Here is a 20,405-nt window from a genome sequence, read left to right as displayed (position 1 = left end):
ATGAACTCTGGTGTATAAATCTCTTTTTGTGTCTCTGCTTTCAAGTCTTTTGAATATATACCTAAAAGTGGAATTGTGGGTCATATGATAGTTCTATTTTTGGTTTTGTCAGGAACTGCTACACTGTTCTCCACAATGGCTGTGTCATTTGGCACTCCCACCAACAATAGATCCCAAAAAAACTCATTGCCATTGAGTTGATTCCAACTCATAGCAGCCTTATAAGACAGAGTAGAACTGCCCTATAGGGTTTCCAAGGAGCAGCTGGTAGATTTGAACCGCTGACCTTTTGGTTAGCAGCCAAACACTTAACCACTGTATCACCAGGGTGCCAGCAATGGATAAGGGTTCCAATTTTTCCACATCCTCAATGACATTTGTTGTTTTCCGTTTTTTTTTTTTTTTTAATCTTAGCCATTTGTCTTAGGCAGGGTTCTCTAGAGAAGCAAAGAGTATAAATATATGTAGATATTTATATCAAGGAAATGGCTCACATGATTGTAGAGATTGGAACATCCCAACTCCATGGATCAGGATAGAGGCTTCTCTCAAATCACATAGCCGTAGGGGTTGGTGAGCCCAGATCAGCAGGTCAGAGAGCAGTGCTCTTGCTCACAGACTATGAAGATCAATGAATCCCAAGACTGGCAGGCAAGACCACAAGGCTTCTCCAGATTCACGTAGCTGCAGGGGCTGTCAAACCCAAGACTGGCAAGTCAGAGAGCAAGGCTCCTGCTCACAGGCTGTGAAGATTGACAAATCCTAAGATCAGCAGATAAGCTGATAGCTCAAGTCCCAAGAACCAGAGGTCAGACAAACAGGAGGTAGCCACAGGATCCAGGGCTAGCAAAAAAGCCAGAATGCCTCCCTATATTTGGATGCAGGCCACACCCCCAAGGAAACTCCCTTTCAACTGATTGGCTACACAGCAGATGCCCTCATGGGATTGATCACATATAAACACTAAGAATCATGGCCCGGCAAAGTTGATACACAGCCTTAACCATCACACCATTCTAGTGGGAATGAAATGGTACCTTATTATGGTTTTGATTTGCACCTCTCTGATGCTAATGATGCTGAGCATCTTTCCATGTGTCTGGTGGCCATTTGAATGCAGAACGAAATTTCAAATGATCACAGATTCCAGACTTTCTGGAGCTATGGAGGGTAGATAAACCCCTGAAACTACTGCCCTGAGATAACCTTTAAGCCTTAAACCAAAAATATCCCCTGAAGTTATCTTACAACTGAATAATAGTTTAGCTTGACTAGTAAAAAAATGTCTGCCATGAGCATTATGCTCTTTTAAGAATTATCTATAGGGGATCAAATTGACAACAGCAACTGGGAAGATTAGACAGGAACCTTAGGGGGCAGTGAGTTTATGTTAATGAGGGAGAAATAACTCAGAAATGGAGAGTGAGAATGGTTGCACGACTCAAAGAATATAATCAATATCACCAAATTGTATATGTAGAAACTGTTGAATTGGTGTATGTTTTGCTGTGTATATTCTCAACAACCGCAAGAAAAATAAAATTTAGAAAAAAAAAGAGAGATTGCAAAGGTAGATTTCGATACCCCCCAAAAACCAAACCCATAGCCGTCAAAAGAATTCCGACTCATAGTGACTTGTATAATACTGAAGAGTCATAGATAACACCAAGAATTCTCTCTTAAATTACTGGTTAAATGATAATGCCAGTGAGGAAATAGGGAACTTAGGGGCAAGTCTCCACAGACAGTGACGAATGCAGTGATGGCTAAGTTGAGTTTGGATACTGGTATGATATGCATGACATTGAGCAAAATGAAACCAATGTGGATCTGGATATTTTAAGGCTAGAGATACAGATGTGAAAGTCATTGGCATGGCAATTCTAACTGAAGTCTTAAAAGTGAATGATATTTCCTGGGAGAGCTTAAAGAAATCCTATTTTGTGTATGTATATAAGAATTTGGGTCTCGTAAAAATCAGACTACCTGGGATCACATCTCAGATCTATCAATTTCTACTAGAGGATGCCCCCACAACAAAGAATTATCCAGTAAAAAAATGTCTATATTGCCAAGCTTGAGAAACCCTGCCCTAAGCCTTCTATGAAATAGGACTGACTGTACTTAACTCATAGAGTTGTTGTGAGGTTTCAATGAGATAATGCAGGTAAAAACCTGAACTGAACATATTGTAAACAATAAATAGTAAAGTAATAATAATAATCAGTCAAGTGGAAAAAGAGGACAAAGGACAGAATTTTAAAGGCGTTTAAGGGAGTACCAGAGAGAGGAGTGTGCATGACACACCCTGAGAAGTAGCATAGAGAAACAAACAAAAAAGCCCATTGTCATTGATTTGATTCCAATTCTTAGCGATCTTGTAGAAGGAGGGGGTAAATCAGGAAAGTGAAACATCAGGGAAAAGATCCGACGAATCTTGTGCAAGATTGTATGTTTCTGTTGTGCGGCTACAACAGGAGAAGATGGCCAACAGGGTAGCGAACTGCGTTATCTCACTGGGTTGGGAATTAAAGGAAAAACAGGGATGAGAAGTAAGAAATGTGGCTTATTCAGACTGGCTACTTGATTAAAAAGAGTAGTTTGTGTTTTAGGTTTCTAGCCGCTGCCCTGTTTGTGGACTGAAAGGAAGTACAAGTCAAAAGGGAGAGAATGAAACAGTTAGAAAGATTGTAATTGACGGAGCAAGAATCCAGAGGAGAAACATAAAAGAGTTTGTGATCAGAAGCAAAGAAGGGATTTGCTTTAGAAACAAGTTGGGCACTTCCTCTAGGAAAGAAGTATGATGATATCACTATACTTTAGGTTCAGGGAAAGAAATAGAAACCAAGAACTCAGCTTTTTATGAACGTCTCAAAAATTACCAATGAAAATGTGATTAAATAGTCCAGATACACAAGAAAACCTACCTTCTAAATTGCCGCTAATGTTTCTTCATGAAACCTCTGTAATTATAACTTTTATATACATAATGCAACAGGAGAAGTAAGAGTATCTATTAAAAAAATTTCTTTTAAAAAAATGGATTGACAATAAGGGCAAGAAGTGATATTCAGAACCAAATTCTGGACCCAGCTAGCCTCAGCATTTCAAATTGGGAAATAAAATAGTATGTGTAATGGTTGAGATTGTAGGTTTCAGAGTCAGGTCACCTTGGTTCAAATCTCAGTTTTGACACTTACTGGATACATGACCCTGGACACTTAATTGACTTAGCTTTGGTTGCCTTTACCTATAAACCAGGGAAAAGTCATGTAAAATAGTTGTTACAATTTATGGCACATACCAGCTATTATTTTCTTGTATTGCTTGGTATTTTTGTTATTACTAAATTCTATACTAAATTCTTTGTAGCATTAAGGCATATATTTATCTCTTACCTTTTTTTTTCATAGTTTTTATTTCTTTTTCTAGTCAGGTAATGACAGCAGAAATAAAAAGTCCAGTGGCAGACTGATTTTGTAAATATGTTAAGGTAGGGACTGATGTCTTTATTTCAAAGAGTTTCTGGGCATAACTAACAAGAAAACTTTATTGAAAATATAACTTGGGGTATATTTATTGTACCATCTTAGACCTTCATTTTCAATTCACTTAAAAAAAAAATCTGTTACTTTTATACTCTTTTCTGTTCCTATGCCATTTTTCAGAGGCAGTAAATTGTTTAGTCAATTGTTGTTGTTAGGTGTCATCCAGTTGACTCTGACTCACACCAACCCTATGTACAACAGAATGAATCACTGCTCAGTCCCGCACCATCCTCACTATCGTTGCCATGTTTGAGCCCATTGTTGCAGCCACTGTGTTAATACACCTAATTGGGGGTCTTCCTCTTTTTCGATGACCCTCTACTTTACCAAGCATGATATCCTTCTCCAGAAACTGGTCCCTCCTGATAACATGTCCAAAGTACATGGGACGAAGTCTCATCATCCTCCCTTGCAAGGAGCACTTAAATTATCTTTTGATAAAATAAATAGATTCTGGAGTCCATACACCCTTGAGTTACAATGAGCAAACTAATCTTAAAAAATATCGCACATTTGACACCTCTCTCCTTTGCACGACTTGTATGTGTCTTGTACCAAATGTTTTCTCACCTCGTGAAATTTGACAACTATACAGGTCTATGCATGTGAAAGGTGGACAACAAATAAGAAATACCAAGGAAAAATTGATGCCCTTGAATTACGGTGTTGGCGGAGAATATTGAATATACCAGGGACTACCAGAAGAACAAACAAGTCTGTCTTGGCAGAAGTACAGCCAGAGTGTTCCTTGGAAGCAAGAATGGTGAGACTTTGTCTCACATACTTTGGACATGTTGTCAGGAGGGACAAGTCCCTGGAGAAGGACATCATGTTTGGTTAAGTAGAGGGTCGTTAAAAAACAGGAAGACCCTTGATGAGATGGATTGACACGGGGGCTGGAACAATGGGCTCAAACATAGCAGTGATTGTGAGGATGGCACAGGACTGGGCAGTGATTCGTTCTGTTGTACATAGGTTGCTATGAGTCAGAACTGACTTGACGGCACCTAACAACATACAGGTCCGTGGCACCCAACAACAACATAATACAGGTCTATACTCTGTTCAGAAATGTAAGTCCACTGCTTTTGCCCTTGGATGTCTCAGCAATTTTAATTTGCTATAAAAGTTTGTAAACTTCTGTACTTATCCCTTCAACGGAGCAGCAACAGACAGTTTTACAATCATACTTTGTATGGCACTAGTCTACAAAAGATCTTAAATTCAGTCATGCTTAGGTAACAGTAAATTACATATAAGAATCTTGTATATCAAAATCTACAAGAGAATATTTACAAATCGAAAATGATGTGTTTGGAGAAAATCTCAAAATACTTTTGAATCTTAGGCTTTTATCTTATTAGACCCTTTATTAAGATATAGTATATTCTTTTTTTTTATTAACTTTTGTTGAGCTTCAAGTGAATGTTTACAAATCAAGTCAGACTGTCACATATAAGTTTATATACACCTTACTCCGTTCTCCCACTTGCTCTCCCCCTAATGAGTCAGCCTTTCCAGTCTCTCCTTTCGTGACAATTTTGCCAGCTTCCAACTCTCTCTATCCTCCCATCCCCCCTCCAGACAGGAGATGCCAACACAGTCTCAAGTGTCCACCTGATATCATTAGCTCACTCTTCATCAGCATCTCTCTCCTACCCACTGTCCAGTCCCTTTCATGTCTGATGAGTTGTCTTCGGGAATGGTTCCTGTCCTGGGCCAACGGAAGGTTTGGGGACCATGACCGCCGGGATTCTTCTAGTCTCAGTCAGACCATTAAGTATGGTCCTTTTGTGAGAATTTGGGGTCTGCATCCCACTGATCTCCTGCTCCCTCAGGGGTTCTCTGTTGTGCTCCCTGCCAGGGCAGTCATTGGTTGTAGCCGGGCACCATCTAGTTCTTCTGGTCTCAGGATGATGTAGGTCTCTAGTTCATGTGGCCCTTTCTGTCTCTTGGGCTCATAGTTATCGTGTGACCTTGGTATTCTTCATTCTCCTTTGATCCAGGTAGGTTGAGACCAATTGATTCAAGATATAGTGTATTCTTAAAAGTTGAAGGTTAGTTTCTGTTAAGGATGATGAAAAACCTCTATGAATGGATAGTGATGATAGTTACACAACACAGGAAATGTAATTAAGGCCACTGAATTGTATATATAAAAATGGTTAAAATGGCAAATGTTTATTATATATATTTCACCACAATAAAAAAAAAGTTAAAAAAATTAAAAATCAAATCTTAAACTAGAAACTTAAGCTAGAACAAGAACAAATGTTTCAATAACAAAATTGTTAGTAAGAAGATAAACAAATACAACTGAGAAATTCAGTCAATCCATATAGGATGCTGCTTATAACCAAGAATATCCTATATGCTTGATAGGACTTTTTTTCTCCATTTAATCATTAAGTTGGTTATCGTATGAACGCAACCATAGCCCAAATTCAAATCAGTACTAAAACAATAATATTGTAACTTTGAAAAATATGTGCAAAATATTAACAGTGTTTAGCACCGGACTGTCAAATTATGAGTAATCATTTATTCCTTGGAGTTTTTCAGTGTCTTCCAGAATTTCAACATATTACTGTTGAAATCAGAAGAAAAAAAATCTTAAAATTCAAAACTAGGCCATTTCATCTGACTCATTTAATCTGCACAGTCAGTCCAACAAAGCTGTTCCCAAGGGAAGGCTGAGTATATAGACATATTAGACATGGGAACTCGGTCAGTACAAATCAGTTTTTTATTCTTCAAACCACAATAAATAAAATGGGGGAGTTTCTGAGAGCAACTCTTAAATTTTTATTTCTTTGCTTACTAGGCCAATTTAGATCATTATTTCTAAATATGGTATCTGTGAAAGTATATAAGCAGGAAAATAGTTTACCGTATTTTTACGCAAATAACATGCCTTCTAAGTTTGTTTGCCAACTGCTCCCTCCTCCTCATGAGGTATTTTTGTAAATGCCGCTCTGCCAATTTTTTTTTTTTTTTTTTTTTTACAGTAACTCTTATGAAAATACTTTACATGGGGAAGGAGCGGTTGGCAAACAAATGTAGAAGCTGTGGTTAGTAACCAGTTTTCCTTAATGAACTTTAAAAAAAAAAAAAAAGTTGTCTTTGAGTGGATTTCAGCTCATGGCAACCTCGTGTGTACAGAGTAAAACTGCTCCATAATCATATAAACCTTTCAGATTAAGAAGGTTCTGCCAAGAATTAAGATAATGCTTGATAAACATTTTGCTTAGTACTATTGAAGTATTTGCAACATTTTCTGACTTAAGGTTTTAGTTTTTTTTTTTCTCCTTTTAACTTATGATACTTAACTGTTAAGGATAGATTGTACTATCTTATTTAAGGGTGTAATCATGAAAAAAAAAAAAAGAAAACTTCTAAAATAAGCTTGAGTTTTTTCTCCCACCCTATTTTGAAATTGAAAAGACTATATTTTATGTGGAAACCCTGGTGGAGTAATGGTTAAGTGGTATGGTTGCTAACCAAGACGTCAGCAGTTTGAATCCACCAGGTGCTCCTTGGAAACTCTATGGGGCAGTTCTACTGTCCTGTAGGGTCACTGTGAGTTGTAATGGACTCGACGGCAGTGGTGGTGGGTTGTGTATTTATGTACAGTTTTCCTATAGGCTCTCTATGAGTTGGAATCCACTTGACCTCAATGGTTTTTTTTTGTTTGTTTTCCTAAAAAAAATACAGTAAAACACAGGATAGGAGGTTATGAGGATTAAATGAACTAATATACATTGTTAAATACATACATGACTTAAGAATATAAGAAATGCTGTATAAACTATAAAGTGTTACAGAAATGCTGTTATTTTTTTTTTTACCAGCAAGGTAATGCTAATCTCTATATTTGGACTGCCATTCCAGTAGCTTGAAAACCCATTTCTCTCTAGATGAAGTCCCATCATATCACAACTGAAAAATAAAATTACACACTTTTTAGACATACCACTGAGTAATCAGCTCCCTTGAGATAGATGTACAGGCTATATAATGAAAACATCTTAATAACAGAAATTATTACCCACTGAGCTACTCTCACCATAATGTTCTAAAACAGACAGAATTCCTAGAATGAGAAACAAAGCCTTTTAACTCATATTCCTTGAGGTAAATTTCTATAAATTTCATCATCCTTGATCTGAAAGGATCATCATTTCTCACTTCCTCCATCCTTTTGTCTCTTCTCTCCCTGCCTTCTGTTTTTCCTCCCCTTCTTGCTCCCTCCCTCCATCTTTCCCTCCTTACTTCATTTCTTCTTCCTTCTTCTTTTCCCTTCCTCTCCTCCTACCTTTGCAAGAATATTTAAACTACTAGCATTAAACAAACAAAAAAGCATTTTCCATTTGCTGTCTTTTTACATTTATGTACTCAACTGATAATATTTTAGCACTCCCCCCCCAAAAAGAATTTTTGACAAGGCTTCTTAAAATTGGATTTCACAACCCAAGAAAAGTTAACAGGCAAGTGCCTCACACATAAGTGTGAGTATGTTAAAGATGTGCTGTTGAGATACCCTAAGTTAAAGTTTTTTACTCAGTAATGTCTCCTTTGCTTATCCTGAGATTAGATCTAAAGTATATGATAAATCGACTATTTTATTTCACAGTGCTGAAATATATCTTGTACATAAATTGTGAGTTTGTTTAAAAAGAGAATTTACTGATTTTTCTCTAATCACTTACGTTTATTAGAATCGATGCTAATAATTTATGGTTTCTACTCATTCCGCTGTTAAAGTTTTCAGAACATCTTATTATAATCCATTTTAGAACCGAATAACAATAATTTTTTTCCTGTATTAGTCAAGAAATGTCAAAGGGCCTTAGTAAATATTTAAAAAGTCATCTGATACCTATCGTAATACTTTTCCAAATGTCTGTTTGATGAGAGTCCACACAGATGGCAGGTCTCTGGAAGAATATCTGTGAGAAGTAAAATGAAACACTAATTAGTTCACAATTTTGCCGAAAGCGATAAATTCTGAAAGACCATCAATTATGCCCATCAAAATATTCTAATTTATTCATTGATTAGTGCAAAGATACACAGACAATAATAGAGTTTATTAATATGGCTTTAAAATTCTGCATATTTTTTAACTCCTAGTTAATTACAATGTTGGCTTATCATTTGATGAGACTTAAAATATTAGCAGGATGCATTTGTTCATATTTCAAAACTTGTTATATTCCTTTGGCTAGGATTGCCTTCTAAATAAAGTTCTTTTTTTAAAAAAAAGGACATACGGTTCCAATTCCAAAAGCTAAGATTATAGTCCTGGGTATTTGTATTTTGTATTTAATTCATAATCTAAAGTACAATTATAGATGCCTGTATACAGAGTCCCCACATCCCCTCCATCTGTATATGTATGTGTGTGAGTGCATGCATGCATGTGTGTGTGTGAGTGTGTGTTTACATGTCTAGATAGAGATGATTTATAATGTATGACTTTTTTTTTTTTTTGACCATGTAAAGAACTAATACTGCCTATGGAGTTTCTCAAAATAAAAGTGAATACTTATAACATTAAGTTAAAAATCAGGATATTAAGTCATAGCTACTTTATGATTACAAAAAACCCAGTGCCATCGAGTCGATTCCAACTCATAACGACCCTATAGGACAGAGTAGAACTGCCCCATAGAGTTTCCAAGGAGCACCTGGTGGATTCGAACTGCCGACCCTTTGGTTAGCAACCATAGCACTTAACCACTACATCACCAGGGTTTCCACTTTATGATTACAACCCTATAAGTAACAAAAAACAAACCTATGCAGAAAACAAAGTAAAAGGAGATACATAATACATTCCCAAGCCCAGTGCTGTCGAGTCGATTCTGACTCATAGCGACTCTGTAGGACAGAGTAGAACTGCCCCATAGAGTTTCCAAGGAGCACCTGGCGGATTGGAACTGCTGACCCTTTGGTTAGCAGCCGTAGCACTTAACCACTACGCCACCAGGATTTCCACATAATACATTACCACTAGTTATTTATGGCTAGAGAAATATGGTGATTTTTAAAATTTTTTCTCTCAGTTTTAAAAATTTTACATACTAAAAGTCTCTTATAAGTTAAATGAAAAAAACTAATAAACTTTCTAAAATTAGCAGTATTTTAAAGGATGAGGATTTTACTCAATTAGAGGTAATTTATTTCAAAAATAATTTTCTGTCACATCAAGATAAAGGCCTTTTCAAAGTACATAGCATTTCCTTTATTTTTTGACTAGTAATAATAAAATTAATAAAAATTAGATATTTATTGCCACATGAAGAATTCATGTTTTAAATCAAGGACGCTTAAGGAGACTTAAGAAGAAAGTCATACTTTAATTATTTTTTGCGCATTCTTTTTAAATGTGACACTTGTCATTGGTTATGACTAAAATTTAACAGCAACAAAAAATGAATGTAAACAGTTCATTATTAGCTCTGAAGTGTGTTTTTCTTTCCAATCAGGCTTAACTTACTTTTAAACTCATTGCTGTGATTAGATGATTTCTACTTTCAAAACTCCCTTTAGCATCACCAGTTTTACATTTGTATATTTTGATAATAGAAATTAAAAACCATATTTTCAAAAAGCGATCTGTGGAGTTTTAGAATAGCCTCATTAACTGAACAGAATTTAAGTTAAAAATTCTTCATTTTTGTCAAATTTCTGTCATCAGTTTATTCTCTAATTCTTTGGTAAATTTACAGATAGTTAAAACATCTTTAGTGCAAATCCATACAAGGAAGGAGATAAGTGTTTGTTTTTCTATATGAACTCTCAGAGTTACTGTTTTAATGTCTAAGAACTTAATCTCTTAATGTATAAAAAATATTTGAAAAGCTAATTTTTAGCTCTTTGATTGTATTACAAAATACTCTTTGTTTCCTCTCTGTCAATACCTTTTCCCAACTTTTGTTTTGGATTTTGTTGTATTAAAAAATATCAAAGTCCCTCCTAGACTATTTCCCTTAGATAGCCTTCTAACTTGAAACTGAAGACAGTCCCTGAGGCCACCTTACAGCCAAATAATAGACTATAAAATAAACAGTAACACCCATGAAGAACGTGCTCCTTAGAACAATCAACTATATGAGATCAAAAGGACAACATTTGCCCAAAACTAAACATGAAAAGGCAGGAAGGGATAGGGAAACTGGACTAGTGGAAACAGGAACCCATGGAGGAAATGAGGAGAGTGCTGACACATCACGGGGATTGCATCCAATGTCACAGAACAATTTATGTATGAATCATTGATTGGAAAACTAATTTGCTATGTAAACTTTCACCTAAAGAACAATAAAATGTTCAAATAAATAAGTAAATAAACCCAGTAAGAAGTAAAAAATATCAAAGTACTGTAAAGGACAGGAGTGGGTATTAGGGGATATGGATTGGACAACTTTCTTAAACTCTCTGTGCTTAAATGTTCATATCGTTTATAAAAACAGAAGATTAATCAAGTATTATACACATTTTCACAGTAAAAAAAATATTGTATTTTACTTTACAACACGAATTTACCCATCTGATCTTAGAGGGTTTCTCTAAAAGCAGAGTTATTCTAAATTTAGACAAGGACCTGGAGTCCCTGGGCGGTTCAAACTGTTAATGCGCTTGGCTGCTAACTGACAGGTTGGCGGTTCAAGTCTACCCAGAGATGCCTTGAAAGAAAGGCCTGGTGATCTACTTCTGAAAAATCGGCCATTGAAAATTCTGTGGAGCACAGTTCTGCTCTGACACACGTGGGGTCTCCATGGGTTGGAATCAACTAGAGGGCAACTGTTATGTATTTAGCCAAGCATTTTAGTTAGCCTGCCCGTATGCTTGATCATTACGTAAGGACCTGAGGTAACGGCTGTCCCGGCCTCCTCCGTTCCCCAGACAGGGGTGTTAAGTTCCTCTCTATCGGTTTTCAAAGAAAAAAGTATAAGTAAGACTGATCAAGCAAGATTAAATTTAAATCTGAAAACTATGTTTCAAGGCCTGACCATGCTTGTTTTCTGTTTTAATACTCACAACACACAAATGCATTTACATGTATTAAGATTAAAGAAGTTTAAAATTATAATTTCCTATAGCACTTTAAAATTCTCTACATCCCAGATATCACTAGGGATTTTAGAGTTATTTTTGAGGCACGGTGATCTGGACAGGAGGCACAGGGTAGATTTGCCGGGCTTGGAGAGCATGAAGCGGTCCGTGCCATCTTCACACTTATTGACCGGATGACTTTGGTCCAATTACTTAACCTCTTGTGTCTCAGTTTCTTCATCTTATAAAATGAAGATAAAAACTAACTCAGCATTTCTATAACATGTAAACTTGTGCAGAACAATGCCTGGCATATGAACACCATGTAAGTGAGGGCTCTAATTATGTGAAAAGGCTAAGTTTACCCAGTTGCATTACTCTTCCTGGTTTATGTTAAAGTCAGTTTCTTTCTTTACCCCTCAAAATACAATGATTTTTCTCTATTCTCTTGGGTTAATTATTTTCCTATCTTCTGCATATTTATTTTGTTTTTCAGGATTACTTCGTTCATTTGTTTAAGTGGGGATAATAATGCCTGTCTTTTACACTTTGTTTGAAAATTTGAATTAATATATGAAAATGCTAATTTAAGGTCCCCCAGTGGTACAACTCTTAACAATCGTATATGACAGAGTATAACTGCCCCTTAGGGTTTATTGGGCTGTAATCTTTACAGGAGCAGATTGCCAGCTCTTTTCTCCCACAGAGCCCCTGGTGGGCTCAAACATTTCAGTTAGCAGTGAAGCCCTTAGCCATCGTGCCACCAGGGCTTAACTGGAAGTCACACAACAACAATAAAAAAAAAAAAAGGAAGTCACACAACAACAATAGGTGGTACAAATGATTTGCATAAGACTGCTAACTGAGAGATTGGTGGTTCAAACCCACTCAGAGGTACTGCAGAAAGCTTAGAAATCTGTTTCCATTAAAATTAGAACAAACAAAAAACCAAATCATTGCCGTTGAGTCAATTCTGACTCATGGTGACTCCATGTTTGAGAAAATCCTGTGGAGCAGTTCTACTCTGTAACACATGGAGCCGCCATGAGTCAGAATCAACTTGACAGCAACTGACAACAACAACAAATACTAATTTAAAAGAGTAGTACCTGACATACATTTGGGATTCCATAGTTGGTAGATCTTGTTATTTCAGTATTATAATTAAATGACATATTAACTTTGTGATGTATATCAGTTAAAGTTTTGCAGACTTTATTCCAGACCATTCTTGACTATTTGCTTTTTCCAGATAAGGTTCTACGTATTGGGAGCCATAGATGTGAACAAGATAGAACAGGCCCCTGCCTTCACAGAGTTTATATTCTAATCAGGGGAAACATCATTAATATGTTTCATAATAATATATCTAGATTAATTGTTTGGATACATTTTTATTTAAAGTCTTTTAGATTATTTCAGTATATCACTGGCTAGGTTGTCATTGTTATTACTTTGTGGGGAATTTTTCCTAATCATTGTGTTTTTTCTCTTACAGCTCTTTCAAGCATTTGATTGGAGGGTTGGATGATGTATCTAATAAAGCATATGAAGACGCAGAAGCTAAAGCAAAGTAGGTGGAATTTTTTTTTCTTTGGCTATAATCTGGATTTAAAAAAAGAAAATTTTTTTAAGCAGAAATAAGATCAAATATTTTGTTGGACTTGACAAAGCCCAACACTCTGACAGGAAACAAATTACATGAGAAGAAAAAGAGGCAAACTATTCAAGGTAATTATTATGTAGTATAATGCTTACTTAGTGTCTCTCTTTAAACATGAAGCTTTAATTTTGTGGTGAAGATCATCTCAGCAATGGAAAATGGTGATTTAAAAAAAAAATTTTTTTTAATATAAACAATTAAACACATTATTTCTCCCACTGAAGATACTCTGAATAAATGGTTGTTGTATTCAATAGTTGTTTTTGAAATTGTATGAAAAATAGTAACATTAGAAATATTTCCCCATGTGAATCCATGGTTTCTTCACTTTGAGCTTTGATGTTACTAAACTATGAGCAGAATGATATTAAGTAGTAAATATACCATTAAGGGTCATGTTTTGTATAACAAAATACAATTTTATCTATGGAGATAACTTTCTCTAAAACAAAGCTTTAATCTGACAAAATTTTTAGTTATACTGAGATTGGCTTTTACTATAAAACTTTTAGGTTACTTATTAAGTTTAATCTCTGTTAAATTTTAATATACATCTTTCCTTCAAAGTAGTAATTTAAGTAAAAATAATTAAGTGTTTCATATCATACAGAACACCTAAAGGATTAAATTGACAGAATTTAGGGGTAAATAGATAGTTCAGGGCCAGAATTTTGTTGTTTGGTTTTGTAGTAACAAAAAAAGCAAAAGAAATAAAGCAAGTTATTTTGCCTTGAAAATCCATAAAGATGAAAAATTTGATTTAGAACTAAAAAGTAAGGTCTTTAATACATGGTATTGGAAACCCTGGTGGAATAGTGGTTAAGTGCTACGGCTGCTAACCAAAGGGTCAGCAGTTCGAATCCACCAGGTCCTCCTTGGAAACTCTATGGGGCAGTTCTACCCTTTCCTGTAGGGTCACTATGATGGCAATGAGTTTGTATAGTACATAGTGACCTGATAAAATTATATCATTTTCAAAGCTCTGTAAATATAGTCACAATTTCTTCTCTACATAGTTTGCTTCTGTTTCTCCTGATCTTTGGAGGGACATAGGCTAAAACCCTGAGGTTGAATGCCAGCAGGACCTCTGTCAAGATGTGCTCAAGAAATTGCACTGGGCATCTTTAACGCCAAACGTCACACAGTTCTTGGCATTGCCATACTGGGGTGATTAGTATAAATTTTTCTGATTTTCCAAAATAGGTTAAAATGCTCATCAGTGCTAAGCGTAGACTTTAGTTTCTCATATTAGCTGGTACCACCGAGAGGGCAGAGGGGGCCATTTAAGATACTTTATCATTTTATAAGTTGTAAAATCTCCCCTTGTTAATGGTGGGCTTTCTCCCTAAAGAAGTATTTTCTTGTTATATAGAAACTCAGATTTCTAATTTGTGTAAGCATAATTTTTCATTAAAAAAAAAAAATTTTATACATATATTCATTAATCTTCCCACCAGTCTGTCCACCTCTGTGTCTATCTGTCATCACCTATCTATATCATTTTATGTTATATAAATTCTACATGCATAATTACTAACTAGGTGGTAATGTTAAAAATCCACCTATTAGAGTTACTAGAAAAAGCCAAATGTCTTTTAAATTAGCGTACTCTTGCTGCTTTGATCTATTTCTGTTTCCCTATTAACTGTTAGACAGTTTGTTCTAAGGAAGCTTTTTGTATAACTCCTCTCCTATTTACTCCACCCAAAGTCAAGACTGGCCATAGGCTTAAAGTTGGTCAGTGATGGGAAGTAATTGTCAATTAGTTATATTTTTCTTAGTAAGCTGTTAGCTTTATAAAAATAACTGTGTCTTCATCTCACGATTTCTGGCTAGTTGTGGTGACAGTTGTGACAGTTCTTCACATTGAAAGAAAATTCATCCGTATGCAAAATATGACCCTGAAGGAAGTCCAGAGCCTGGAGTTCTGCTCCTGTCTCTGTCATCCCCACCCAAGTGGCCTTGAACATGACACTTAACCTCAGGTGTCCAGAGCTTTGAACTGATTTGTTCCAGTCTGACCCCCTGCTGAGAATTTGCTCTTGCACCCCAGATATACTGAATCAAAAACTACACTTTAACGAGATCTCCAGGTGATTCTTATGCACACATCTGTAGTTTAACAAGATCCCCAGGCAATTCTTGTGTGTGCATAAGAATTACCTGGGATCTTGTTAAAATGTAAATTCTGATTCAGTATATCTAGGGTGGAAGAGCAAATTCTCAGCAAGGGATCAAACCAGACTGAACCAGTTTGAAACCCTGCAGGTACCTCACGTCTAAAAAATAATGTTTCCAAGATTAACTGAAGGTAGTATGTAAAACCACTTGGCAAATTATAAAGGGGTATAAAAGTGGATGTTATTGTTGATAGAAGTAATCATTAGAAATATACCCTAGAATACTTGATATATGGCTGGATTTACAATTATTCCAATCAATTATATAAAACTGATTTTACCTGAGCAAGCAGTCTTTAATATTATATAGGAGAAATACTCCTACTTTGGTAGCATATCATGAAATTAAACCTAACCTAGAGCCTATCCATAAAAATATTTTTTATAAAAACGGTAACATTTTATTAAAAGAGAATTCAATTGTGGCTAAAAAAATAATGAATATCACTCACAAGTACTGTGCTCCTTTAAAAAATCACCTATATAAGACCAAATGGTCAAAAATTACTTTAAAACAAAGATGAGAATATAAGGAGACAGAGAAACTGGATTAATGGAAATGGAACAACCAGAATGGAAATGATGAGAATGTTCACATATTGTGAAGAATGTAACCAATATCACTGTACAACTTGTGTAGAAACTGTTGAATGGGAACCTACACTGCTGTGTAAGCCTCCACCAAAAACACAATGGAATGTTATTAAAAAAAAAAAAGGAAGAGAATTCAATTGTGATTAAGGAATAAAAAAGGGCAGTGAAATGACTACTTTGTGGTGGTTTAAAACACTGCTATTTGGGGGCCAAGATGGCAGAATAGCCAGATGCTTCCTGCAATCCCTCTTACAACAAAAACCCCAAAACACAAGTGAAACGATTTCGTTTATGACAAGCTAGGAGCCTGGAACATCAAAGGCAAAGTTAGAAAATGGACTGAGTGGTAGGAGGAGGGAGAGATGGTTCAGCATCAGAGAGGAGTTACTGCACTTATCACCAGGATCTCTCAGGCACCATTCCCAGTAGTGGCTGCAGAAGGCTGGTAGTAGTGTTTGGCCGTAGTTTACTCAGGGAGAAGCAACCAGCCACACAGCCTATTAACACCTCCAGAACCAGAGAAGAACGGCGCTCTCGGCAAAAGTTAAGTACTTACGTATATTTTGCCACACTCCTTGCCCCCAAGCCAGCTTCAATGGCTATTGGTTTTCCTGGGCCTGAGACAGGCCCTATTAAGCACCTGGAGCCATCTTCCCAGCCTTGGAGTAGGAATAAATTCACAGTTGGGAGAAAAGGTAATTTACCAACTTCACTAACCGGGGAGCTCAGGACAGAAGCAGCTCCTGTCCAGGCATAAACAGTCCATGGACTTTGAATACCTTTCTGCGGGCCTATTTCAGGAGAATAGGCCCTTGTTGGCAGACTGCAACCATTTCAGCTGTGCAGTGAAAAGGTGGGTGTTTGATATTTGACACCACTTTGCCTATTAAACAGAGTCCTCACCTACCCATATCAGAGACATAAGGACTGGAGGCTCCACTCAGGTCACCCAGCAACCTGCAACAGGGGACCAAGGATAACTGGTACCTCCCAGTCCTTACAGTCAAAAACATTGGGTGCCCAAGGTCCGTCTGCAGAACACACCCCACCTGTATGGTTTAGGGAACAGGGACATGCTTTCCTCACAGATACTCGGGGGATGGTTCTCAACCCCCTGCCTTGTTCAGAGTGTGACCCCCTGCTGCAACCAGATACTGGTACCTACACCAGTCACCCTTGCCACTCTAAGACTGTAGGACAGAGCCTGTACCACATACTTGATGATCAGCTACCTGGACACCTGAACTGAATTCATACAAGAAAAGTCAATGGACTCCTAGACTGATATACCTGCTAACAGCTCTAGCCATCTGGTGACAGGACATCAGAGTTTCAAAGGTGAAAATAATCAGGATAGCTCACTCAAGCAACCCATTTGGGCATATCAAAACAAAACAAACCAATAAGCCAGGATACAGTAAGCAAACATAAAGTAAATGAATACAATCACTTAGAGACAGCTCAGACACAACAGTCAATATCAAGTCACATAAAGAAACAGACCATGATCACCTCAACAAGCTCTCAAAACAAAGAATCAACAGATCTTCTGGATGAAGGTGTCTTCCTGGAATTACCAGATACAGAATTCAAAAGATTAATATACAGAATGCTTCAATACATCAGGAATGAGATTAGGAAGGAGATCAGGCAATATGCAGAACAAGCCAAGGAACACAGAGATAAAGTAGCTGAAGAAATTAAAAAGATTATTCAAGAACATAATGAAATTTTAATAAGCTGCAAGAATCCATACAGAAACAGCAATCAGAAATTCAGAATATTAACAATAAAATTACAGAATTAGACAACTCAATAGAAAGTCAGAGGAGCAGAATTGTGCAAGTGGAAGGCAGAACTGGTGAACTTGGAGATAAAGCACTTGCCATCAATATATTTGAAGAAAAATCAGATAAAAAAATTAAAAAAAAAATGAAGAAACCTTAAGAATCATGTGAGACTCTACCAATAGAAATAACCTACGAGTGACTGGAATACCAGAACAGGGAGGGACAATAGAAAAAACAGAGAGAATTGTTGAAGATTTGTTGGCAGAAAACTTCCTTGATATTGTGAAAAATGAGAAGATATCAATCCAAGATGCTGACTGAACTCCACATAAGGTAGATTTTAAAAGAAAGTCACCAAGACATATTATAGTCAAACTTGCCAATACCAAAGATAAAGAGAGATTTTTAAGAGAAGCTAGGGATAAACGAAAAGTCACCTACAAAGGAGAGCCAATAAAAATAAGTTCAGACTACTCGGCAGAAACCATGTAGGTGAGAAAGCAATGGGATGACATATTTAAAAAATTGAAGGAAAAAGAATTCCTGAGCCAAGAATCATATATCCAGTAAAACTGTCTCCTAAATAAACCAAAAAAAAAAAGAAGGTGAAATTAAGACATTTCCAGATAAGCAAGTTTAGGGAATTCATAAAAACCAAACCAAAACTACAAGAAATACTAAAGGGAGTTCTTTGGTTAGAAAATCAATATCAGGTATCAACCCGAGGCTAGAACACTAGGCAGAGCAATCAGAAGTCAACCCAGACAGCAAAATCACAAAAATAAATCATGATTAAAAAAATGCCCAAAACGGAAACAGCGATGTTATTATGTAAAGATAAACTACTCAGCACAAAAAATTAAGTGGAAAAAAGAAACTGTCAACAACACACAAAAAAAGACACCAAAATGACAGCACTAAACTCATACCTATCTATAATTACACTGAATGTAAGTGGACTAAATGCATCAATAAAGAGACAGAGTGGCAGAATGGATTAAGAAACATGATCCATCTATATGCTGCCTACAAGAGACACACTTTAGACTTAGCGACACAAACAAGCTAAAACTCAAAAAAAAAAAAAAAAACTCAAAGGATGGAAAAAAATATATCAAGCAAATAAAAATCAAAAAAGAGCAGGAGTGGCAATATTAATATCCACCAAAATAGACTTTAAAGTTAAATCCACTACAAAGGACAAGGAAGTACACTATATAATGATTAAAGGGACAACGTACCAGGAGGATATAACCATATTAAATATTTATGCACCCAATAACAGGGCTTCAAGATACATAAAACAAACTCTAACAGCATTGAAAAGCAAGATAGGCAGCTCCACAATCATACTAGGAGACGTCAACACACCACTTCCATTGAAGGACAGGACATCCAGAAAGAAGCTCAATAAAGACATGAAAGATCTAATTGCCACAATCAACCAACTTGACCTCATAGACAAATACAGAACACTCCACCCAACAGCAGCCAAGTATACTTTCTTTTCCAACACACATGGATCATTCTCTAGAATAGACCACATATTAGGTCATAAAGCAAGCCTTAGCAGGATCCAAAACATCAAAATATTACAAAGCATCTTCTGTAACCATAAGGCCATAAAAGTAGAAATCAATAGCAGAAAAAGCAGGGAAAAGAAATCAAACACTGGGAAACTGAACAATACCCTGCTCAAAAAAGACTGGGTTATAGAAGACATTAAGTATGAAATAAAGAAATCCATAGAATCCAATGAGAATTGAAACACTTCCTCTCAGAACCTTTGGGACATAGCAAAAGCAGCACTCAGAGGTCAATTTATATCAATAAATGCACACATACAAAAAGAAGAAAGGGCCAAAATTAAAAAATTATCCCTACAACTTGAACAAATAAAGAGAAACAAAAGAAATCCTCAGGCACCAGAAGAAAACAAATAATAAAAATTAGAGCAGAATTAAATGAAATAGAAAACAGAAAAACAATTGAAAGAGTTAACAAGGCCAAAAGCTGGTTCTCTGAAAAAATTAACAACACTGATAAACCACTGGCCAAACAGACAAAAGAATAACAGGAGAGGAAGCAAATAACCCAAATAAGAAATGAGATGGGCAATTACAAAAGACCCAACTGAAATTAGGAGAAGCGTATCAGGTTACTGTGAAAAATTATACTCTAACAAATTTGAAAACCTAGAAGAAATGGATGAATTCCTAGAAACACACTACTTACCTAAACTAACACAAACAGAGGTAGAACAACTAAATAGACCCATAACAAAAGAAGAGATTTAAAAGGTAATCAAAAAGCTCCCATAAAAAAAAGCCCTGGTCTGGACGGCTTCACTGCAGAGTTCTACCAAACAGTCAGAGAAGAGTTAACACCACTGCTACTAAAGGTATTTCAGAGCATAGAAGCAGACGGAATACTACCAAACTCATTCTATGAAGCCACCATATCCCTGATACCAAAACCAGGTGAAGACTCCACAAAAAAAGAAAATTACAGACTTACATCCCTCATGAACTTAGATGCAAAAATCCTCAACAAAATTCTAGCCAGTAGA

The 20,405-nt window shown here is 36.2% G+C and overlaps 1 protein-coding gene across 3 annotated transcripts in view; it reads left to right on the top strand.

Annotated features, from left to right (window-relative positions):
* The window catches only part of PRKG1 (protein kinase cGMP-dependent 1), a 1,427,928-nt gene that overhangs the window by 1,283,943 nt on the left and 123,580 nt on the right, over window positions 1-20,405 (top strand). For all 3 annotated transcript variants that reach the window (XM_049855706.1, XM_049855705.1, XM_049855704.1), the window contains one exon: window positions 13,108-13,182. In XM_049855706.1, the coding sequence (XP_049711663.1) occupies window positions 13,108-13,182 (75 nt within the window). The remainder of the gene's footprint in view (window positions 1-13,107; window positions 13,183-20,405) is intronic.

This window comes from Elephas maximus, chromosome 16 (genome assembly GCF_024166365.1).
Source record: "Elephas maximus indicus isolate mEleMax1 chromosome 16, mEleMax1 primary haplotype, whole genome shotgun sequence".
NCBI classification, from domain to species: domain Eukaryota; kingdom Metazoa; phylum Chordata; class Mammalia; order Proboscidea; family Elephantidae; genus Elephas; species Elephas maximus.
Note: the sequence above shows the minus strand (reverse complement) of the source record. Positions and strands in the feature narration are given on the sequence as shown.